Raw genomic sequence first — 25,260 nt, 5'->3', positions numbered from 1 at the left:
GCCAATATCATATTCATCAAATATTGGGGCAAAGCAGTGTTTGCTCTCACCATTGCTACTCAAATGGTGCTCTTCCCCCACTGACTGCCTAACACATAATCTCACTCATTTTCACGTATGCTGATGTTTTCGGTCATTTTTCTAATAACTTCACTGCAGCAGTGTAACTCAAGGATCAGCGTAACGGGCCCCGTTTGAATTTTCTTCTACCCTCCCTTCCTCCTTTGTTAAAGAAATTTCATACCGCAGCAGAAGCATGTGACAATCTGACTGGGCATTTTTATTTGTTAGGACGACAGACAAAAATCTCCAATTTTTTTTGGCTACATCGCATGGCTTGTAGGTTCTTAGTTCCCCAACCAGGGATTGAACCCACATCCTCGGCTGTGAAGGCGCTGAGCCCTAACCACTGGACCGCCAGGGAATTCCTGCAGATCTCCTATTTTTAGTATAAATATGTCAGGTTTGGGGAAGCAGTGCTATTGAATTTATTTTGCTTTACCTTATCCCATGTGGGATCTTTGGGCATTGTTTGGCCCGTGGGTCAGGGGCACTTTGGTGTTCCTGGAAGTGAGCCCGAGATGGTAGCATTTCACCCCTGGCAATGCAGGGCGCGTGCCCATCACCGGGTTGTGTCCTAGTCTCCGTCTCGCTGTGGGCCGTGGCTCCCATCAGGTCCCTGCTCTGAGGCTCCCTCTTCTTGCACATGGGGCGGCCGGCATCCCACTGCTTTCCCATGAAGGAGGCGACGGCTGAGCCACTAATTTGGGGTTTCAAAGAGGCATGCGGGCAGGGACCCCTGGTTTCCACACGCTGGTCTAGTTCTGCTCCTTTGCAGGAATCGTCAGAGCCGAAACCAGTCTGGGTGACGCTGTAGGAAGAGCTGTCAGGGGAGTTCAGTGGAGACGGTGGGGAGACTTGACAAGAACCTCCATGTGTTCCAGCAGCTTCCGGGCTCCCAGCAGCTGGGGCCTGCTCTCTTCCTCCCCTCTTGTAGCTGAAGGGGACCCTGTTTTCAGCGCCGACCAGATGGTTCTAAAGACCAACGCGTGACCCCCCCCCCCCCCCGGCCCTTCCATGGGCTGTGCTCAGGCGAGCGCCTGTCCTTCTGGGTCGCGTGGTGCCTGTCCCCCTTCACGGTTTAGTTTCTTTGCCTCGGGGGCCGCAAGATGCTCTTGCCGGATGGGCTGCAGCCCAGCTGGGTTGCCTCTGCCATCGCTGGTGCCCACTGCTCTGCAGTGACCCACAGGGTTTCCGAGGCCAGAGGTACAGCGAGTGGTACCTCGCCGTGGGAGCACACGCGGGTGTGGTGAGCTGCTGCTGGGGGACTTGGTTCCGTGGATTAGGGGATGCGGTGCTTTTTCCCCCTTGAGCGTCATCCGTACTACCCCGCACTGATTTCGCGGGAATGAGCTGTGTGGGAAAGCAGACGGTGATGGGAAGTGGTTTGGTTGCAGCCCCCAGGTTGGGTGCTTTCGCCACCTGAAGTGTCTTTCGTTTTTGTTTTTTTCCCATTTTATCAGCCCCTAGTCTCAGTAGCTCACTGGGGTGGCAGAGGAGTCCTAACTGGGATCCGACTGGTTATTATAACCTCATTCCTCGTGAGTGTGTGCCGTCAGGGACGTGCGCATTGGATTCATGATTTTCACGTCACCACTGACTTTAAAGTTTTCTGATCCAAAATAGGGTTCCCAGACCAGCATCGTCGCCATCCCCTGGGAACCTGTTGGAAATGCAGATTGTTGGACCTCACCCCAGACTACTGAGTCGGCAACTCTGGGGTACCCCCCCAATATGTGTTTTAACAAGCCCTCCAGTAATTCTGATGTACATGAGGGTTTGAGGCCCACTGCTTTATTTATTTATTTTAAAAACTTTATTGGGGCTTCCCTGGTGGCGCAGTGGTTGGGAGTCCGCCTGCCGATGCAGGGGACGCGGGTTCGTGCCCCGGTCCGGGAGGATCCCACGTGCCGCGGAGCGGCTGGGCCCGTGGGCCATGGCCGCTGAGCCTGCGCGTCCGGAGCCTGCGCGTCTGGAGCCTGTGCTCCGCAATGGGAGAGGCCACAGTAGTGAGAGGCCCGCGTAACGCAAAGGAAAAAAAAAAAAAAAAAAAAATTAAAAACTTTATTGGAGTACAGTTGATTTACAGTGTTGTTTCACGTGTACAGCAAGGTGGTTCAGTTATACATATACACATATTCATTCTTTTTTAGATTCTTTTCCCATGGAGGTTATTACATAATATTGAGCAGAGTTCCCTGTGCTCTATAGTAGGTCCTTGCTGGTTATCTATCTTATATATAGTGGTGGGTACCTGTGGTCATCCCAACGTCTGGTTTATCCCCGCCACACACACACACACATTTCCCCTCTGGTAGCCATAAGTTTGTTTTCAATATCTCTAAGTCTGTTTTTGTCTTGCAGATAAGTTCATTTGTTTCTTTCCTTCCTTCCTTCCTTCTTCCCTCCCTCCCTTCCTTTCTTACTAGTTTCCAGAGGCCCCCTGTGTTAGAGCAGTGCTGTCCAGCAGAAGTTTGCAGTGATTGGAATGTGCTGTATTTGTGCTATCCAGTATGGTAGGCACGAGCTACATGTGGGGGCTGCAACCAGCTACAGAAAATGATACTGAATTCTCTGTCATAAGCAGAGTTCTGCATGGCGGAGCTTCCTAACTGAGGGCCCCGTTTGTTGCATTATTTAAACCCATATGTGCAGCTACAAGGTCTTTAAATGTGGCTACTGTGACCAAGCAACTGAATTACTGATTGTATTTCATGTCAACTAATCTAGGTTTAAATTTATTTATTCTTCTTTTTTTTTTTAAAAAAAATACCTTTATCCAGTTTCCTCAGCTCCTACCCCACCACCTCAGGACCGCTGGTGACCACAAATCTTTTGCTTTGAGGTTTTCTGGTGCGTTTTTGTTGTTGTTGTTGTTTTGTTTTTACAGATTCCACGTGTAAGTGAGATCATACAGCATTTGTCTCTCCCTGTGTGACTTACTTCACTTAGCGTAGTGCCCTCAAGGTCCATCCATGCTGTTGCACATGGTAGGGTTTCCTTTTTTATGGCTAAATAGTATTCTGTTTGTGTGTGTGTGTGTGTGTGTGAGAGAGAGAGAGAGAGAGAGAGAGAGAGGGAGGGAGGGAGGGAGGGAGGGAGGGGGAGAGGGAGAGGGAGAGGGGGAGAGAGAGAGAGAGAGAATGAATGTCTATGTATCACATTTTCTTCATCTGTCAACAGACAACTAGGTTGTTTCCATATCTTGGCTGTTGGGAATAATGCTGCAGGGAACATGGGATGCAGACTCTCATTGACATAGTGATTTTCTTTTCTTGGATTAAATACCCGAAAGTGGAATTGCTGGATCATATGATAGTTCTATCTTTAATTTTTTGAGGAACCTCCATCCTCTTTTTCCCTAGAGGCTATGCCAACTGACATACCCATTCTAGATTGATTGATTCATTCATTGATTTACGCATTCATTCATGCTGAGCCTCTCGGCATGCGGAATCTTAGTTCCCTGACCAGGGATCAGACCCATGCCCCCTGCAGTGGAAGCGTGGAGTCTTAACCACTGGACCGCCAGGGAGGTCCCCCCACTCTAGCTTTAAGTTGAAATAGCCACACATAACTAGTGACTGCATCCTGGCCCACCCAGCCCCAGAGCATCTTCTGCTGTTTATCATTGTGTGAATTAACTCCTAAAAGCCTTTAAGAAAATATGTTACTGATTGTGCGATGGTTAATTGTATATTCTAGAACAAAATGCTCTTGGAGCGAAGCTCCAGTTGCTACAACAATAGTTGATTTAGGTTCTTACGTTGGAGAAATGGTTGGCTGCTGTTAGCTAGTGGGGGAAGCATGTTCCTGAAGGTGACATTGATTTTGTGAATACGCTTCATCTGTGCAGCGTCCGGTGGCCGTACGTCTCCCGCATGTAACCGAAGAGGACAGATACGTGTCCTTTTAGGAGGAGTTACGCGCTGTTCACGAGTAACGCTGGGTCAGTGGTTCTTAGGGTTGGACCTCTGGTCTGTCTGCTGTGTCCATCCAGTGCCTCCTGCCCCAGGGAGCTTTGTAAAGAGATGTTCATGGAGATCAGACGAGCCCCGTTTTGCCCGCCGTCCCCGAGCCCCCCAGGCACTTCAGGTTTCCTGTCGTGGAACCACTCAGAAACCGTGCAGTGGCTGATTGCTGAGTCTGGGCCAGTACATGGTTCTCTAGAAGAAACTCTAGAATAATTTTCAGTTTGTCAGATTGAGAAGGACTTGAAGGAAGAGAGGGTCTTCCTGGGCTTGTTAGTCTGAATAATTACAAATGCCAGAAGATACGCCGAGATCAGTCTCTGGGCATACGTAGTTCCTGGGGGACGTGACGTCATCTTTGTCCCCTTTTGCAAAGCACGGCAGGCGCTCTGGGCCTAGCGCATCCCCAGCGGTCACCGATCCTCTGACCAAAGCAGAGAGTGGCATGTAGGAGACAGGGCACACCTGAGAGTCCTTAGGGGCCTTTCTGCACCCTCCTCTAGCAACTGAATTCTCAAAATTGAAGCAGCCATCATTGGTTAGACAGAAAATGATACTGAATTCTCTGTCATAAGCAAAGTTCTGCATGGCGGAACTTCCTAACTGAGGGCCCCGTTTGTTGCATTATTTAAACCCATATCATTGATTTTCACAATCCAGCTCTTCTTAGAATCCTAGAATGCTACAGCCAGGTGGAAGGGAATGTAGACATGGTCATCATCCAGTCTTCTTTTTTTTTTACTGGAGGAAACGGATGCCCAGAGAGGTTGTGAGTTGAGTTAAGGACACACAGCAAGTTCAGGGCTGATCGGGGAGTACAGAGCCAGCCCGGGATGAGCAGGCCAGGCCTCCTGGGTTCTTCCATTACACGGCCCCTCTGTTTCTTTTGTGGACTCAGCTCCTTGTTGTCTGTAGGCTGCGTGTGTACTGCTGGGGGGTCATGGTCAGAAGCTGGACAGATGGATGGAAAAGGAACATTTCAGATGCATGATAAGAAATATATTGATGCTCACTGCTTAGTTATATTGTATGTATTTTTATTTATTTTTTATTTTTGGCTGCATCGGGTCTTCGTTGTTGCGTGCGGGCTTTCTCTAGTTGCAGCAGGCGGGGGCTACTCTTTGTTGCGGTGCGCGGGCTTCTCATGGCGGTGACTTCTCTCGTTGCGGAGCACAGGCTCTAGGTGCACGGGCTTCAGTAGTTGTGGCTTGTGGGCTCTAGAGCCCAGGCTCAGTAGTTGTGGCGCACGGGCTTAGTTGCTCCGTGGCATGTGGGATCTTCCTGGACCAGGGCTCGAACCCGTGTCCCCTGCACTGGCAGGCGGATTCTTAACCATTGCGCCACCAGGGAAGTCCCTGCTTGGTTATATTTTAAAATGCTGCTTCTTGCTAGCATGTCACGTAGCTGTTTTGAAAATTGCACCAGGGTATTCTGACTGGTGACACGTTGCTGCTCCCTTTTTAGAATAGCTTCTCGTAACGTGTTCGTGGATCTGTGTATGGTTTGGTTACCGCACAGCTGTTACTCATATTGTTAACTGGTTATTTTTTTGTGGACAGTTTTGTTGGGATTGGTTTGCTTTCCAAGCACTAGACCTGTCTCCATTGATGACTCTGATACCCCTTCTTTTGTAACTTACTTTCTTTAAATAGCATGCCTCTGTTACTTTATCCCAAAAGTATTGAAACGCTAGGCGCTAAAAGTTTATGCTTCTGTGCACAGAATAGCCTTCTCTAAATGTTTGTTGAAAGAGCAAAGGTTATCCCATCCAGATAGGTCTGAAGGTCAATTTCTTTTGGATTTAACTATGGCGGGGAGGGGGCTGGTTTCTGTAGTTTAGGAAGACTTAGCTGTGTAAGTTTTTCCCCTTCTCATTTAAATGGAGTCTTTAGCAAAAAATTCACATGCGCACCAGAAATCTGGGAGAGGTTGAGTAAATCGAATGTGGGGTTATTGTTTGTGTCCACAAAACAAAGCCCTAAATCACATTTAGCATAATTTGTGGTTTTAAATTGGACTGATTTAGCAAGGAGAGTGAAATAATCTCTCATCCTGTCAAAAAAGGCGATACCTTCGGACCAGCATTTAATTGCATTGGCAAAGTAACTTCAGGAAGGTGGCAGTAATTCTGGCTGCATTATTCTTGGTTTGTGGTTAAATCGAGACCATCATTTTCTCCTGGTCGCACTAACTTTCTTTATTGCTCTTCAGACTAATTAGATGAATGCACCGGGAGAGAAGCTTAATGGTAGCTGGAGGGTGAACGGGGAAAGGGTGAAGTTTCTGAGCAGGGCTGTAACCATCTGTAGATTTGCACTTTACACACTTCAGGGTCCAGGTAGAGAGAACAGGTAAACGAACACCTAGAAACCTAGTAGGTACAGCCTGATGAACTTGTTCGCGGTCGTTTACACAAAGTGAATACCATTCATTCCCGCAAAAGTGTGTTATTGATGACACAGCTAAAGACATATGCTTTTGCAGCCGTATCGTACAGATAGGGCTCACCCACATTCACGACGCCGTAAATATCTCAGGTGTCTGTCTGGAAATGTTACGCACACCTTGGTCGTGGTTCTAAGCAAAGTGCCCCCAGGTTTCCCCAGTCTTCTGGGGCACCCCTGGAGGGGGGTGTTGGGATGGGAATAAGATGTACTGACATAAGACATAACACTTTCTTCTCTTGTACCCAAGGGCTTTGTCCATGGTTTCAGTTACCTGAATAGTCTTGGTATTAAGAGTTTACATGAACCGTGGATGAGCTGGTGGCCCGTAACCAGTGTTTGTAGAAAGACTGAAGCAGCAATGGGGTAGATGAAGTACAGTCTGTTGCAAGGCTTTCCGCTGAGAGTATTTTGAGGTAAAGATGCCTTTGGCTTTTACATTTGTATTGGCAGGTGTATACTCTAGGGAGGGAAGAACCTTTCAGCTCCCCCATGGTTTATAAAGTAAACCACTCTTGACCTGCAGACTCATATTCATATCGTGCTACTGAGTTCATTTTTCATACGGCTGTATAACAGTGCTGTGATACGTTGCCAACCTGATATAAGGGTGTGTGTGTGTATTGATCAACGTGTGAAGGCCAGAGGCCAAAATCAGAAACTAAGTAGGTGGACTGTTTCATCATTCACGGTTGAGTTTAAAAATCATTGTGGTTGAGTCCAGTGTTAAGACAACAGCTCTTCAGATAACAGATTATTGAAACACCTGATGCTACATTACTCGGGAAGGGATTTGGAGTTTGCTGACTCTCATTTGGCGGAGATGTGAGGAAACCAAAAGGAAGAAGACAATTAGTAGTCATTACATGACAACAATAAAAGTATAATTTTACATCTAAGAGAGTAAATCTTAAGAGTTCTCATCACAAGGAAAAACATTTTTTTCCTTTTTCTTTTCTTTTGTACCTTTGTGAGATGATAGATGTTCACTAACCTTATTGCGATAATCATGTTGTGTGTAAGTCGAATCATTATGCTGTCCACCTGAAACTTATACAGGGCTGTATGTCAGTTGTATCTCAATAAAACTGGAAGGAAAAAAATTAAATTAAAAAAATAGAAGTATATAATTCTCTGTAATGTTCACTTATAGACTGTTTATGGCACAGAAATTCTCTTCTGCCCTTTAAAGAAACATTTCTATGTCTAGCGGGTGGTGAGCTACCACCTAAGAAACACCTACAGAAATTCAGTAAGATGTATATACGTGAACAAGATGGTCATGCTGGAGTTTCATCTTTCTCTCATTTGAAAGGAAAACAAATGTTCCTGCATTCACACTCAGCGTTTCTGTCTCCGTAGCTGTGCCGCCAAACATAGCAGAACTGAAGAATTTGGAAGTGCTTAACTTTTTTAATAACCAGATTGAGGAGCTGCCCACGCAGATCAGCAGCCTTCAGAAACTCAAACACCTGAACCTGGGGTGAGTCTCCCGAAGGGGAAGGGAAACTGAGAAGAGGAGGGGCTTAAAAAGGGGTGTGGCCAAGGGCGAGGGCGGGGTTTGCCATTTATAGGATTACATAGGAGAAGCTGATTTCTAATTTCTTTCTGTACGTTAGGTTTTTAAAAAAGTTTTATTGTTTTAATACATCCTTCCAGTGGCCTACATTAGCGCATATCTATTCGCGCACTAATTGAGAAGCTAATTGTTGCAATAAGGGAGTCTTTTTTTTTTTTTTTTTTTTACTGTATTTTGTTTCCAACAAAATTTTATTTCCGTTATGTTGACCAGGAAGGGACCTATTTGCATAGCTAGCAGGAACTGTGCAGACCAATTGTAATATGCTTTATTTTTTTCTCTCTGTGTAGTGTAGAAATAGTGTCCAAAGCACCTTCCTTATCTACGGACGGGAGGATACATTTCCCAACACTGCTTCATTGATTCTTACAATTTTTCTTTTTTACAGTCGAGATATTATAATCCTGTGTTTCTCTTTATACAAAGGTGAAGAGAGGAGTTTTGATTCAGCTGAGGTTGCAGAATCAGGGTGCAGTGAATAATAATAATACCTTGTGCTCTTACAATGCTTTACAGTTTTCAGAGTCCTCATACTGGTATTTGACCCTCTTAACAATTGGGAAGGAGGAAGGGCAGGCATTACCGCCTTCATTTTGTGGAAGGAAGCCAAGCCCTTTCCAAGAGGTTAAGTGACTTACTGCTGATTGCCCCTGAGGTTAGTGGCTGAGCTCGGCAGAGAACCCCATTGTTGGGAGGGCCATGCCTTGTCCGTCAGACACCTAAATGGTACCCAGAACTCGGACCTACTGGATTTCAGCTTCATTGTTGTAGCTGTTCAAGGAAACTGCCCACTCTTGCCTCATCCTCCGTGTAGAATAATACATTCATTAAATTACGGCCACTAAGTGCTGTGATTCCATTCGTGATTTACATGGCGTGGCTGTAGACGCGGGCCAGGTATTTATCCGTTTACTAGGAAGCAATCATGAAAAAAAAATCATCCATGGACTGATTTTTAGTTTATGTTTTTCCACCAGGGGTCTGGTTAGACACCCTTAATTTGCGGTTCACTCTGGTGGAGAGACGCCCTTTGTAAGCTCCGCGAGCATTCTTTTCTCCCAAGGTCTGAGGGGAAGTAGGGTTTAGAGCTGGATATCAGATAGCTTCTTCCTCCTACAAATAGAGAGACTGTGTACCCCTCTGGCAGAGCAGAAAAGAAAGGACCCTCCGTTTACATCTCTGATTTGAAAATTATGAAGTCCTAATATTTCATTTGCATATAAGAAAGAAGCTAAGACAAGATGTATGTACTAGACATGTGTTCTTACTGTTAATCTCCTTATCATTTACTAAGTGAGTTAATAGTTATAGGTAAGGTCCAAAATGGCGGAGAGTCGACTTCCACTAGACCTTGAGCCTCCGTAAACATCATTGTAACACATCAGCTAATGACACACCTGCAGGCATCATGATAGTTCTGAGGCGGACCATAAAAGGCCGAAAAGTGGGCGGGGGCCCAATTCCTGGAAATCCCCGCCCCTTCCCCCAAATAGGTGGGATACTCTCCCACTCATTAGCCTCTGAAATTACCCACCCCTAAAAAAACTGACAACCCCGTACCCTGGCGTCTCTTGCCTTCTGAGATGACCCACACTCTGTCTGTGGAGTGTGTATCTCCCTGAATAAAACCTTCTTTCACTAAAAAAAAAAAAATGCTAGGAATAGTACCTGGGACATAGTAAGCCATACCTGAATGTTCACTTTTATCATCATTATTGTTTTATTTATGGGTTCATTTATCTCAGGACTATGTAATTGCCTTTTTTTTTTTTAAATTTATTTCTGGCTGCGTTGGGTCTTCGTTGCTGCGCGTGGGCTTCTCATTGGCAGAGCACGGGCTCTAGGCACGTGGGCTTTAGTGGCTGCGGTGCACAGGCTTCAGTAGTTGCGGTGCACAGGCTTCAGTAGTTGCGGTGCGTGGGCTTCAGCAGTTGTGGTGCACGGGCGTAGTTGCTCCCTGGCACGTGAGATCTTCCCGGACCAGGGCTCGAACCCGTGTCCCCTGCACTGGCAGGCGGGTTCTTAACCACCGTGCCACCAGGGAAGCCCTGTCATTGCCTTTTCTGCATCAGGAGCCTTGTTTGTTTGGGGATCGGCGGTGAAAGTCACAGTCCCTGGCCTTCAGGATGGAGGCAGAGCGTCTGTCGATGAGCAGGGCCGGGGTGCAGCTGGCTCGCTGAGTGTGGCAGTCGGAGAGAGCGACAGGGGGCACGTTAGCCTTCAGGTGAGATTCTCGGAAGGGTTCCTGCAGGGGGTCGTGTTGGAGCCGAGACTCAAGGCTGAGAAGACTCACAAGGAGGGGACGATGTCTCCGACTGCAAGCAGGACTTCCGCTCCAGGAGCTGCGAGTTGCGTGGGGTCGCTGAGTGTGAAGGGTGAGGCGGGGGGAGGTGAGGTGGGAGGTGAGGCCAGGCAGAGAAGCACACGGGTCTGCTGTGTGTTCCATGAGCGCGTCTTGAGCTCTCTGCTCTGTGCCAGGAGCCGTTCAGGTGCTGGCTGTCCAGCCCTCAGGGAGCGTATGTCACAGTTGGGGAAACAGCCTGTAGAGAAATAAATGTCTGTAGTGGCAGGGAGTTGAGTGCTAGTGGAGGGCGTGTGTGTCAGATGAAGGAGTTCTGGTCTCGCCCTGCCGTTGGGGAGTGTGCACAGGGAAGCGGCGGGCGTGAGACGAGGTGAGATGATTTTCGTATGAAGATCACGCGGAGGAGAGGTTAGAGGAGACCTGTGAGGCTGCCAGGTTAGCGTTCCTGGTGAACTAGGGCAGGGACAGTGAAGGCGGGGGAGGGATTTTATATGAAAAATAGATAGCAGTGGTAAAATCGATGAGGCTGTACGGATGGGATGGGATGGGATGGGATGGGATAGCTGATATAGAGGGATGGGTGGAGACAGCTTTGAGGGGGAGATAATGAGCACAGGTTTTGATTGGCTGGGTTCAGGACGCCTCAGGACAGAGTTGTAAACTTTCCTTTTTTTTTGCGGTACGCGAGCCTCTCACTGTTGTGGCCTCTCCCGTTGCGGAGCACAGGCTCTGGACGCGCAGGCTCAGCGGCCATGGCTCACGGGCCCAGCCGCTCCGCGGCATGTGGGATCTTCCCTGACCGGGGCACGAACCCGCGTCCCCTGCATCCGCAGGCGGACCCTCAACCACTGCGCCACCAGGGAAGCCCGAACTTTCCCTTTTTTATCAATCACATCTGAGTTGCCTCCTTGTCGTCTTTGGAGCTGTTTGCATTTTTGGCTCCTGGTGATTTGCTGATTGTGTAGCACTTTCTGTGTTTAAGTACGTAGCTACGCAGATGGGGTTGTCAGAGTTTGAACGCAACTCTTAGTTCTCTGGGAAAGGAATTAAGATGAGTTTCCACAAATGATACTTCTGTCCTCGAATGGCATGAACAATTACACCTACATACCCCTGGTTAAGGCAAGGCACAGAGGACTCCTTAGAATAAACAACCAGAATAACAATAAAAAAAACCTACACACAGGTGGCCCTACTACAGCAGAGCAGTTAGGCCACGTATAGGCATGATCCAAACTGTGCGTTCAACCAGAAGTTGATTTTAAAGTTTTATATCCTATTTGCTATTTACTCTGATGATCTCGAAACTGGAAAGGGGGGCTTCCCTGGTGGCGCAGTGGTTGAGAGTCCGCCTGCCGATGCAGAGGACACGGGTTCGTGCCCCGGTCCAGGAGGATCCCACATGCCGCGGAGCGGCTGGACCTGTGAGCCATGGCCGCTGAGCCTGTGCGTCCGGAGCCTGTGCTCCGCAACGGGAGAGGCCACAACAGTGAGAGGCCCGCATACCGCAAAAAACTGGAAAGGATTTTTAGGCCATCTGAATAAAGAGCGGGAAGTTGAATTATGCTCTTCATTCTTGCAGTGTCATTCATTGTGCTGAGTTATTTGACAAACAGTGTAAAGCTGCATAGGGTCCAAGTTGATCATCATTTCGGGGATGACCTCACGGCAGGAGCATCGTGCCAGCTATTCTGGAATAACTTTTGACCTAGTGAGATGGTGAAGCTTATCTCGTGAAGACGTAAAAGTTTTCACTAAGCACAGTGTTCAGTGTTCGTGCGTTTGTTTTTTCTGTTTGTTTGTTTCTTTGGCTAAGTATGTGAGCACGTCATCTGTGGAGGAGAGAAAAATACTTGCCTTTCAGGCAAGAAGGTTTTATTGAATCAGGAGAAGCCCCAGAGGACCTCTGGAGATCAGAGTGTTCCAAAAGGGGAGTGCTCGTATAGGTCTTCCTGTAGCTTTTGAGGAGGAAAGAGAAAGGATGCCAAACAGCCTCTGACTCTCCGGTTTTATAAAGTTCTCCACTGTACGTGGGTGTCTTCCCATTTCCATAAGCATTTGGAAGATGCTCACCTGCAAACGGGAGAACTTAAACCATTGGGCGTGGTTGAGTCCTAAGCAGCTTTATCTTTAACACCTGAATCGATTGGAAATTAAGCAGATGGGGAAACCATCCTTGATGGTTCAGGCACTCCACGGTCTCCTCAGGTGAGCTCGCCTCTTGGAGGCGGGATCAAAATTTCTCTCAAACTTCCTGAGAACTAGTTGTAGTTATAGCCGTCGTTTCTTGAGAACCTACTTGGGAGCCAGGAATTGCATCAGGGGCTTCCCATGTCTTCTCTCTCCTCTCCTGGAAGTCCTGCTGGGAGGGTATCGCTCCCCTCCTCTCAGAGTTGAGCAAATTGGGTCTCAGAGAAGCCGAATAAGTTCCCCAAGGCCACCCAGCCCGCAAGAGCTGGAGCTGGACCTCCATCCCAGCTGTGTTTTTCCTCTCCCCTTGCTGTCACCTCTCAGGGCAACCTTGAGTGCTAGAGCTCTCAGAGGGATGCCCTGAAAAGAGGCAGCTCCCAGGGGGAGCGATACATTTGGGAGACTGGGACGGACATAGACACACTACTCTATATAAAATCGATAACTAATAAGGACCTACTTACTGTAGAGCACAGGTAATTCCACTCAATACTCTGTAGTGACCGATATGGGAAAAGGATCTAAAAAAGAGGGGACATATGTAGATGCATGACTGATGCACTTTGCTGTATAGCAGAAACTGACACAACATTATAAATCAACTAGACTCCAATAAAAATTGAAAAAGAAAAAGGCAGCTCCCATGTGTAGCTGGAGATGGACGTGAGCGCCCCCTTCGGGGTAGGCAGTGCATGACAGTGCCTCCCCTGACAGTGCCAGGGACCGGGCTGTCCGGTCGCTGTGTGTGTGCTGGTGTCTAGAGGAACAGGTCCTGCGCTCCTGGCATTGCTGGCAGTGGAACCGACTCTGCTTCCAGGCCTTCTGAGGCATTTAAGTTAGGGCTTCCTTTCTGCCCTCCGGGTTAGCGGGCCCACTGCTGTCACTGCTGCCGACTGCACAGGGGCTCTGCTGAGTTCCTGACAGGTTGGGGGGATTGGTTTCTCGCTCAAGGAGAAAGAGAACCTGCTGTTTAGTCGATTCTTGCCACCCAGAGAGGGGGACAGGCTCAGGCTCGCTCTAGGCTGGAGATTGGGCAAGAGCTCTCTCTTTTTGGTGAGATGCCTCTTCCCGCTAAGAAAGTCTAAGCGTGGATTTCTTGCACCTTATGTTTCAGAAGTGTATTTCTGTGTTTGGAAAGAAAAACTTTATTGGTCGTTTTCAAAAGTGGGTAACTTAGAGCAAGGCTTAAAGAAAGAAGCGCCCGATGTGTACTTCTGTGCCTTTCTCACTGTCTCTGATTCTTCTCCTTCCGTTTACTCAGCATCCTCACATCGGGGTCCAGGGATTAGGGGTGCCTTGGCCTCCACGAGTGCTGGGTGCTGTCAGATACCTGTCATTCTCATCAGTAGAGTCAGGGCTCCTTGGTACTTAACCTGTCTTAACCTGTGACTTAATCGCAGAATTCCAAGATCATTATAAGTACTGTCCTGCCGACATTCCATGATAGTTCTGAAGACCCAGGTGAAGCACTTGACATAAGTGTGCTTCACAGATTGTGAATTCATAGAAAATATTAGTGATTAGCAGTATAGTAAATTGTAGTGGAGGTTATTTTGCTAACTGTAAAGCTAGCCTAAGGTTTTATACCCATCAAGAGGTGGACATCGCTTTTTTCTAGGTTTCTTTCTCCGCTATCAGCTATTTCTTCGGAGGCCAGGTTGGTGGGTGTGAACAGGGTTGTACCTCATGTGAGAAGCATTGGTGTCTAGAATTATTTTTAGTGTCACAGTCCCACCTTTCAATATTTGTCAGCCTTATTAGATTTAAAAAAAGGTTTTTTTTAAATTGGGTTTTCAGTGTGTTCAAAGAGAACCACATTAAGAAAAATAAGAGTCTTGAAGAAAGTACAACATTAATAGGAAAATATTTTCCTTAGCTTTCCTTAGCTTTCATTGGAGTGTATACATATATTTAAAAACTTTCCATTGTGATAAAATGCACATAACATAAAATACACCATTTTAACTATTTTAAGTGTATGATTCAGAAGCATCAAATATATTCACATTGCTGTGCAGCCAATCTCTGGAAGTTTCTCATCTTGCCAAACTGAAGCTCTGTACCCATTAAACAGCTCCCCACCCCCCTCCCCCAGTCCCTGGCAACCTTGATTCTAATTAGAGATGATTTTGAACTACTATTAGTAGTTGCAAAACAAACAAAAAAAAAGTGATTTTTTGCGGGGGGGGTGTGTCTCCCATTGAGAGGAATACATGAAAGCAAATGAAGCAGAAGTGTGAAAACTATGAGGCTTCACATGTATCTTTTTTTTTTTTTTTTTTTTTTTTTTTTTTTTTTTTTTTTTTTTTTTGCGATACGCGGGCCTCTCACTGTTGTGGCCTCTCTCATTGCGGAGCACAGGCTCCGGACGCGCAGGCTCAGCGGCCATGGCTCACGGGCCCAGCCGCTCCACGGCATATGGGATCTTCCCGGACCGGGGCATGAACCCGTGTCCCCTGCATCGGCAGGCGGACTCTCGACCACTGCGCCACCAGGGAAGCCCCACATGTATCTTTTTTATATGTATATAAATTTATTTATTTTTGGCTGCATTGGGTCTCCGTTGCTGCACATGGGCTTTCTCTCGTTGTGGCGAGTGGGGGCTGCTCTTCGTTGCGGTGCGGTGGCTTCTCTTGTTGCGGAGCACAGGCTCTAGGCGCGCTGGCTTCAGTAGTTGTGGCACATGGGCTTCAGTAGTTGTGGCTCGCGGACTCCAGAGCACAGGCTCAGTAGTTGGGGCGCACGGGCTTAGTTGCTCCCTGGCATGTGGGATCTTCCCGGACCAGGGCTCGAACTCGTGTCCTGTGCATTGGCAGGCGGATTCTTAACCACTGTGCCACCAGGGAAGCCCTTTTTTTTTTTTAAAATAGATCTTTACTGGAGTATAATTGCTTCACAATACTGTGTTAGTTTCTGTTGCACAGCAAAGCGAATCAGCCATATGCATACACATGTCCCCGTATCCCCTCCCTCTTGAGCCTCCCTCCCACCCTCCCTATCCCACCCCTCTAGGTCATCGCAAAGCACTGAGCTGATCTCCCTGTGCTATGCGGCTGCTTCCCACCAGCCAACTGTTTTACGTTCGGTAGTGTATATATGTCGATGCTCCTCTCACTTCGCCCCAGCTTCGCCCTCCCACCCCATGTCCTCAAGTCCATTTCCTATGTCTACCTCTTTATTCCTGCCCTGCAACTAGGTTCATCAGTAACATTTTCGTTTTAGATTCCATATGTATGTGTTAGCATACAGTATTTGTTTTTCTCTTTCTGACTTCGCTCTGTATGACAGACTCTAGGTCCCTCCACCTCACTACAAATAACTCAGTTTCATTTCTTTTTATGGCTGAGTAATATTCCACTGTATACATGTGCCACATCTTCTTTATCCACCAATATCGCTGATGAACATAGATGTAAAAATCCTGAACAAAATACTAGCAAATAGAATCCAATAGCACATGAAAAGGATCATACACCATGATCAGGTAGGATTTATCCCAGGGATGCAAGGATTCTTCAGTATATGCAAATCAACGTGATACACCATATTAACAAATTAAGGAATACAGACCATATGATCATCTCAATAGATGCAGAAAAAGCTTTTGAAAAAATTCAACGCCCATTTATGATAAAAACTCTCCAGAAAATGGGCATAGAGGGAGCCTACCTCAACATAATAAAGGCCACATATGACAAACCCACAGCAAGCATCATTCTCAATCGTGAAAAACTGAAAGCATTATCACTAAGATCAGGAATAAGACAAGGATGTCCACCCTCACCACTATTATTCAACATAGTTTTGGAAGTCCTAGCCATGGCAGTCAGAGAGGAAAAAGAAATAAAAGGAATTCAAATTGGAAAAGAAGAAGTAAAACTGTCACTGTTTGCAGATGACATGATACTATACATAGAGAATCCTAAAGATGCCACCAGAAAACTGCTAGAACTAATCATATGCACCTTTTGAGGTCCTATTATTGCTTCATTCGTAAGGAAGTCTTCCTCTAGAAGGATGGATATGTTGTGATGTTCTAATTTTCTGTGTAAAACTATGATTGAGCATCACCTTTGGGGAAAGTGACAACTAAGACATTTTCATGTTTCCTGAACGTGTGGATTCTCTGACTAGAATTACTAGGCTGGTTAAAATCACGTAAAGTGGATGGAATTATGGCAGTCCTCTGAGCTTTGAGCCTCTCACGTGCGGCTCTTAGGCCCGTGACACAGAGGTGATTGGCGTAGTCTATAAATACACGTTTTGTGTGTGACGTCTTGCATTTTTTTCCCCCTAACAACAGCATGAATAGACTCAACACTCTGCCTCGAGGATTTGGATCGCTCCCAGCTCTGGAGGTCCTTGATTTGACTTATAACAACTTGAATGAAAATTCTCTCCCCGGAAACTTCTTCTACCTGAGTAAGAAACTTTTAATTCTATAAATCTCCTTAAAATGGTCCTTTGCGTTCTAAATGGGAAATTTATTTGCCAGGGCCCAAACTCCAAGAGAAATTATTGGACAGATACATTTTTTCCCCCTTCAGATTCCTTTGAATATTCCCTCATAGCTCAGCAGTATGTATACTTGACATATCGTGATCTGACACCATTGCACTCAAGTGGACTTGGTAATGTCATATTAACTTTCTGAGAGAGATTTTTACCTAAATGAGATCAAGTCTCACATTTAGCTAAGAGAACTTGACTTTCTTTTTAAAGAGCATGTAAAAGACGTAATGTGTGTCTTCTTCCTGTATTGCTGTTAACTCTTTGTAGGCTTTTTGCCCAAAGATATTCCAATCAGTTATTTATAAAAATATCTATTAATAAACCACTAACAGAATCTTAAACATTTCTAGCCAGGATTCTTGTTTAAGCCTTTTAAAAAGTGTTTTTATTGACGTAGTCTATTTTGTCTATAGCATACCATCAGACATTAAGAAATTGTTAGTCACATATGAACACACTTTATCCTTTTATACGCAAACGCATTTCTTGCTGCAGATGCTTGTGAAAAATAGGAAAAAACTGGTTTTCCCGAGGACTCGTGAACTCTTTAGGAAAGAGTTGCTGTCTTTAGGTAAATGTTCTGCCTCTCCAAATAGTGACAAGCTGGCCTCGAGAAATTCTGACTTTGCTGAGTTAGTCTTTAATGTTTCATTTTTTACCTTATGTATATCCTTTATCCCAGACTTTGTCAAGCACGTGAAACCAACTTTAACATGTTTTCTTGGGCCATGGAAGAAATTGTTTTTCTTATGTATATTAACATACAGTTCTGTCGAATTTTAAGACATTAGAATGTAATTGAATACCTGTAAACAAATTCAACATACATCTGATTGTACCTTTCCCTTTTGGTTAAGGATAAGAACGTGCCTTAGGATTTTTGCCTTCAGTAGTTTGGGGACTGGTATCAGTGTATAATATCGTGAACAAATTTCTGATTACCGATATGATGCCTACGTTAGGGTTTTCTCTATTTTTAAACTCCACTTCATTATTTTTTTTGTTTTTTTTTTTTTGCGGTACGCGGGCCTCTCACCGCCGTGGCCTCTCCCGTTGCAGAGCACAGGCTCCGGACGCGCAGGCTCAGCGGCCATGGCTCACGGGCCCAGCCGCTGCGCGGCACGTGGGATCCTCCCGGACCGGGGCACGAACCCGTGTCCCCTGCATCGGCAGGCGGACTCTCAACCACTGTGCCACCAGGGAAGCCCTCCACTTCATTATTTTAACGCCTTCGTCTTCATTTATTTTTGTGTTTAAGGCTGTAGAAACAAGTAGTGATAATTAGTCTGATGATAGAAACAGTGTACGGTGGTTTTGGCCTCCATCACCAGACAGCCTTTTGGTTATTTATTTATGTTTTGACCTAGCTCTGTTCACACGCACGAGCCCTCTGGCCCCAAGCATTGATGAAGCGACACAGTGGTTTTCTTGGTGTCACTGTGGATGCAGATCGAGGCATACACGTGAATCGGAAGTAATCGAAGAAAAATAGTTACCTTTTCCGAAAGCATATTGAAACCCTGTGCCAGAAACCACTGGTGCCCATACATCGTTAATTTCCTCAGTCCTCCTGGATATAGATGTTTTCCTGAACGCACCAGCTGCACAATAAGGCCGTAAATCTAAGTTTGACCCGCTTGTTATTATCCCGAGCCCTAGGTGTGTCACAGGCTTTTCACCACGCCAGGGTTATTAATCAAAGCTGACTCCCTTGTATCGATCAGACCTCTAACGGTCGGGTTCCGTGCCACCCTGCTTATATATCGCTGTTTAACTTGCAGCCACCCTGCGCGCACTCTATCTAAGTGACAACGATTTTGAAATCCTGCCGCCTGATATTGGGAAACTCACAAAGTTGCAGATAGTAAGTAATTTATCTAAATTCTTAGAAAATCACTTCGCTCCTGCAGCCCTTGTAGGGGTGGAATCAAGGCAATTTGAGCCAGAGTGCGGTTTATTTTGGAATAAAACCACTACCCCCTGAGACCGTTTTCTTGCATGTCTGCAGACACTTGTAAATAAATTGGAAGGACTGAGCCTTCGAAGAAGAGAGGGCAGGGGCGAGGAGAGAGTTTCTGTCGAGCGCCTCTTCACGTGAAAATTGTCTTGACAACCGCTTGTTTCTCTTCTGTTTAGCTCAGCCTTAGGGATAATGACCTGATCTCGCTGCCTAAGGAAATCGGGGAGCTTACTCAGCTCAAGGAGCTCCACATTCAGGGGAACCGTCTGACTGTTCTGCCCCCGGAACTAGGTAAGGTGGCTGATGAATGGTCTGAGTTCCGGCTTTAATTAATAATAATGATCCCAGTGCAGCAACCCTGAAAACCCCTCTCTCCTCTTCTCAGCAAGAACCCTCCACGGAGGCACCCAGTTCTGATCCTTCCTAGTAGCATTTGTCATTGACCAGAGTTCAGCTGTTCTGCGTTTGTCCTGCCCCGATGCTCTGTCGAGCGGCTGTAGCTCCCAGTGTCTTGAAACTGCTGATGGAAGATGACCCAGCTCGGCTGCCTGCCTGGTGCCGTGGAAGGAGCCTGGGATGAGTAGTAATGGTCTTACCCAGGGCTCCTCCTTTACCAGTGGCGATGATGGCTTTTTTTAAAAAAAAAAATCTAACCATCACTGTTATTTCTTGGAGGGATCTGTTAATTTTTTATTTTAATCCCTTGAAAACTTTTACCAAATAGTGAAAGTGTTTATGACAGCTGCTTAAAGATACCATTTGCAGTCATGAATTGGGTTCTCTCCTGACGCCATCTCCAGTGGGATTGGCTAAATGACGTTCTAGCTGGGGGCTCCTCGGGCCTACCGCCACGGCCCCTGAATCTTCGTACTCTGGTCCTTCACATGGCTCTGGGTGACCTTGTGGCCTTCCTTGGAAATAACGTCCAAACCAGTTATTCTGATACTGAGGTTATGCCGCCCTTCTGGAAAAGTTTCACGAGTTCTCCTCTCTTTTCTCGTGGAGACTCTGGGTATCCTCCCATTTCTTCAGTACGTGGAACTGTATTGCTTCTCAGACTATGACTGTTTGCTTTTTTGCTCCAAAAGAAAACAATTTTATTTATTTATTTATTAACTTTTACTGAAGTAGAGTTGATTTACAATATTGTGTTAATTTCTGCTATACAGCAAAGTGACTCAGTTATACACATGTATAGAGATAGATAAATAGATAGACAGGTATCTTCTTTTTCATATTCTTTTCCATTATGGTTTGTCACAGAATAGTGAATATAGTTCCCTGTGCTCTACGGTAGGACCTTGTTGTTTATCCGTCCTATAGATACTAGTTTGCAGCTACTAATCCCACACTCCCATTCCTTCCCCGCTGTCCCCTTGGTAACCACAAGTCTATTCTCTATATCTGCAAAATAACACAATTTTTCAAAACACATTTGACCCAGCCTTCTTTGAGGAAGTACCTCAAATGAGTCTGGTGCTCTTAAAGAGGGCAGTTATTATAAACCAGGTGGTGAGCTCCATGAGAGAGGGGGTTTATCTGTGTTCCCTGCTATGTCCCCAGCACCTCCCACGTGCTAGGAATGAGGTAACTTCTCAAGGGGTAAGTACTGAGTGAGTTCATGAAACAGGGACCTCAGATAGCAAGGTGCTGGGAAGGCTACAAGCGGGCTGAGTTGGGCTTCTGTCCAGAGCTGGGCTGTCCGGTTTGGAAGCTGTGAGTCACACGTCAAGGGTTCAGTAGCCACACGTGGCTTGTGGCTTCCTTACAGGAAAATGCAGATATAGAACATTTCCGTGGGACAGAAAGCTCTGCTGAGCTGCATTAGTCTGAAGGGGAAAGCATTCACCCGGTTCCACGGAACAAACACAGAGTTTCATCCCTGCATCCCCATCTTCTGTAGCTCCTTTGTTGCTGTAAAAGGTCTTGAATTTGTACTGATTTTAAGGGCTGCAGAGTAACTCGGCACCGTCCGTCTCTTCACTGAGTTATGGGTCATCCAGTCCTGCTTAAGGAGCAGGCTATGGGATCAAGAGAAGAGGTTTACGATGGCAAAAAACCTTCTTGCCAAAAGAGAGATTCTAGGCAGTGATTGGCCAGCCATAGGTGTTGGCACTAGTAATTCCTGGGGAGCTTTTGCAGAATATAGATACCTGCTCCCTCCCCAGTGTACTGAGTCAGATCTCCATGCGTGAGACCAATTCTTGTGTAATTTGATAAAATTCACTTAGCGCTTCTGACATGCGTCCTTGATTAGTGTGACGAGGAGAAATGAAAAAAAAATGTGCGTTTTGTTTTATTTCATTTTTCAAACAGTGAGGCGGTGTAGGGCATTGGATTAATCAGTGATTTCTATCCGCTAATAATTTGGTAGAAAAATACCTAGTTGAACCTCCACATACCTGTGTACCTTTCTATTTTTAAATTTCACATTGGTCTTCCTATTTACGTACTGCACGTAGTCACATTTCTCTAACATTTCTGTTATGCTCTCCAAGGCCAAATTATATATATTTTTAATTCAGGACTAGAATTGAGGAGAAAGTCTTTAAATGAGTTTATTTTTGCTAGCCTTACCTGGAAAAGCTTCGTCTCAGCATCTGCCTGGTGGCACTCTTCCCAAACTGCAGGCAAACACTTAGCTGGAAATAAATGGTAAACCCCTATCTAAGATGAAGACAGGTGTATTATTTTTGAACAGTGATCTTTTTTTTAAGTCAAGAATACTATAATAGATAGTACTATAATAATAGCTATTATAGGAATATGTATTAAGGCCTCGTGTGCCAGGGCACTGTGTTAAGTGCTTTTCCTGCATTGTCTCCAGTAAGTGTCCTAAGAACAGTAAGTGGGCTTTTTAGAGGTGAGGAAACTAAGGCTTAGAAAGGGTTGGTGACGTGTCCATAGGGACACAGTGAGTCACGGAGGCAAGACTTGAATCCTGACAGCCCCTTTTGCAGGTCCGTGTTCCTAACCACTGTGGCTCACTCCTTCCCATCTGTGTGCCAGTGAGAGGATTCCTAGAAAGCAGATTCCAAGTGTGAACGGAGCACAACACCTGCTCGCTTCCCCAGATGCTGGCAGAAGGAGAGGAGATTGTGTGGCAGCTTGTATGGCTGGCTGTGCAGGTGTGTGGGCAGCAAGGCCAGAATAACCCTTGGCCCAGTGCAGAGGAGGTGACCTCTGCGGAAGGAATTGCTGTTCTGCTCTTCCGTTCCAAGCCAGCTGCATTGTTGCTCTGGTTCTGTCCCCCGGTAACCACCCAGCTGCCGTAGGAATGTCTTCGTTTGTCTGTGTACCTGGTACCCAAGGTGGTCGTTTGGAGCTGCCCTGGCTGGCGGCCGAGCAGTGCTAGGGACTGTGGACTTGAAGCTTCTTATAATCTGTCCCTACAGCAGGGTCGCTTCTGGATGTGTTTTAAAGGGTGGATGACGCTCTCTCCCCTGTATGTTCACTTTTTATATATCTGAATAAACAAGGTAAATGCTTTTGAGACTTCTGTGGAATTTCCTCTGAAAGTAAATTTGGAGTTTATTAACTTGAAACCTTGTTGGTAAGGTTTGAAGCAAGCAAGGGAATCTGGATGAATTCTGACTTGTCAGATCTAAGAACATTCAGGGACACTGCAAAATAAAGTCAGAGGCTGGGTTGGAGTTTTAATACGTAATTGTATTACTTTTTTTCGTTGTACATCCTTGAATAAGTTACTTTAACTGTTACGTCTGGTTCCTAAACAGTAAATCACTTGATTTTATGTTAATCGGTATACCTGTAGAAAATTAGATATAATGTGGGTCTGTCATTTACCCATCCATTTCCTCATTTGTTCAAATGTAATTAAGTTCCTACTTTAGGCCAGGTTTTGTTTCCAAGGAAACAAACTTTTCCAGTAATGTAGAATTCACTTATCCAGCCGCTGTTTACTGAGTCCCTACTTCATGTTTTATTTCGGGGGGTTATACAACAAGAGACAAAACACCCCTTATGACATTTTAGTGGGGGAGGGAGGATGGACGGACGGATGGATGGATAGATAGAAAGCATAAGAGATAATGTTAAATGCCCTGGGGAAAAAATAAGAATGGAAGAGAGTGTTTAAATGGGAGGGGGGGGGCGTTACTCTATTATTGGGTGTCGGTAAAGAAAGCCCCGTCGTAAGTTGGTGTCATTTAGCCAGAGACCTAAGGCAGGGAGGGGCCTTTCCGGGTAGAGGGAAAGGCCGGTGCAGAAGTCCTGAGATGGGCTTGTGTGTTGAGGAACAGCGCCAAGACTAGTGTGGCTGGAGCTGAGTGAGTGACGGGGAGAGTTGGAAGAGGGGGGCTTAGGCAGGAAGTGGGGACCCGACGACCTGGGACTGTAAGGGCACCGAGTGAGATGCTCTGGTAAAGGCCGAATGATGCCCTCCCACCTCCATCACTGGAATCTGGGAACAGGCTAGTTTGCATGGTAAAGGGACTTTGCCAACGCAAGGTCACATCTTGAGGTGGGGAGATTATCCTGGGTTCCCCAGGTGAGCCTGGCGTAATGGTGAGGGGCCCTCGGAAGAGGGAGGCGAGAGGGCCAGGGACAGCAGCGGGTGTGATGACGGAATCACGAGGCTGGAGTCGGGTGTGGAAGGGGCCGTGAGCTGAGGGCTGTGGGCAGCCTCCGGAAGCTGCAGGAGCCCCTGAAGCCTCCAGAAGGAAGGCAGCCCTTCCGCTTTCATCCAGGTGGCGGCAATGGTTAGGGTCTGGGTGTGTTTCAGAGGCAAATCTAGTGGGAACTGTCGATTTGCATGAGGGGGATAGAGCGCAGAGTGACTGAGGTTTGAGGGAACGGGAAGGACGGGGACGATGGTGGGAAGGGTGGCTTAGGGAGTTGGAGGACGGGAGCTGGTCGTGAGCTGAGCTCTGGGCACCTTCAGTTTGAGACGCTTTTTGGATATCGAATCAAGAAGGCAACTGGAGGTTAGAATCTGCAGTTCAGAAGAGAGGTCTGGCGGCACAGCTGTGAGCATCGTCAACATAAACACAATGCCACAGGTTGGATGGGGTCCCTGGGACGTGACCGTAGAGGGCAGAAGATAGAGCCGTGAAGCTCCCTGGTTCCTAAACCCCAAAGCCAGAAGGAAGGATCAGGGACCTTCAGGGGTCGGGCTGGCTCTTAGGCCAGTCTCTGTGGCCAGGTCAGGGACTGTGGCCTCCCCACTGTTAATGCAGTGAGAACGTTTTGGCTTCGTAGGAGAAATTTTTTCCTGACACGTGCAGCTAACTCTGCCAGTGAAGGGGTGAAACAGACAGGATTGGCATCTTCTGCTGAGCCTGCCTGAATCCTGAAGTCTTTCGGACCAGCCCGTCTCTCTTTCTATCAGTAAAGAGCAGCATGGTGACTAAGTGAAGTGTCAGCCCCTTTTAATGAGCGGAAGAAGTCATCAGTGCAGTGGAGACAAGGCCTGCGTTGGTGGGGGATGAGGGGGGACAGACAGCCTGACCGGTCCTCAGAGCAGCAGATAAAGCCCCCAGGTAGACAGCCTTACGGTGATCTCAGAGGCGGCGGCTCCGCGAGCAGTAGATTCTGTTCCGATCTTGTATTTTCTCACTCACATGTGAGACTTCTGAGTCTTACGAGCTGAAGATGTGAAGTGTATGTCTTTACCTGGTCTCTCCTTGCTAAGTTTTCCAGGATTCCGTTCCTTGCACATGGTGGAGTCATTTCTGGTTTCTTGGCTTCTAGACAGTCCTGGGACCTCTCCTCCTGCATGTGTCAACCAGATAATTAATTGCCTTTGGAGAAGGAAGTCGTGTTGGTCAGCCAGGCATGCAACAAAGCAGTGTTTCTAGATGTCAGAACCTTACCTGCAGCAATTTTCACAGCGTACGGAAGGGATGCGTGCGTTGCTACCCATACCTGGGCCTTGCTGGCTTAGTCTCTACTCTCTGCACCACGAATCAATAGCAGTTTGTATTACAGAAATACGAGAAGCGTATGGTATTGTTTCTAGCATATTTGTGAAGAGTAGAAGCAAATATTAATCCCATTCAGAGAGTAAGTGGTGTCATGAGTTGTGAGTTTCCTTGTAATTGTGTTCTCCAGGGTGAACAGACTTAAGAAAGAGGGGGGGCACCCATCTCAAGTCCTTCCCGTTACACCTGTTAATCCTTTTCTTAATAATGTTGAGAAGCTAAAGAAAAATACCTCCTCTCCTGTGGCAGGAGAGAAGGAAACACAGAATGCTCTTTTTGGTCAATTAAGTCTCTGATGAT

The 25,260-nt window shown here is 46.5% G+C and overlaps 1 protein-coding gene across 3 annotated transcripts in view; it reads left to right on the top strand.

Annotated features, from left to right (window-relative positions):
• Nucleotides 1–25,260, top strand: part of RSU1 (Ras suppressor protein 1) — a 278,381-nt gene that overhangs the window by 35,665 nt on the left and 217,456 nt on the right. For all 3 annotated transcript variants that reach the window (XM_060006303.1, XM_060006301.1, XM_060006302.1), the window contains exons 4-7: nucleotides 7,838–7,958; nucleotides 16,850–16,968; nucleotides 18,840–18,922; nucleotides 19,195–19,309. In XM_060006303.1, the coding sequence (XP_059862286.1) occupies nucleotides 7,838–7,958; nucleotides 16,850–16,968; nucleotides 18,840–18,922; nucleotides 19,195–19,309 (438 nt within the window). The remainder of the gene's footprint in view (nucleotides 1–7,837; nucleotides 7,959–16,849; nucleotides 16,969–18,839; nucleotides 18,923–19,194; nucleotides 19,310–25,260) is intronic.

The sequence above is a fragment of the Delphinus delphis genome, chromosome 2 (assembly GCF_949987515.2).
Source record: "Delphinus delphis chromosome 2, mDelDel1.2, whole genome shotgun sequence".
Classification (NCBI taxonomy): Eukaryota; Metazoa; Chordata; class Mammalia; order Artiodactyla; family Delphinidae; genus Delphinus; species Delphinus delphis.
This window is presented reverse-complemented; position numbering and strand designations above follow the sequence as displayed.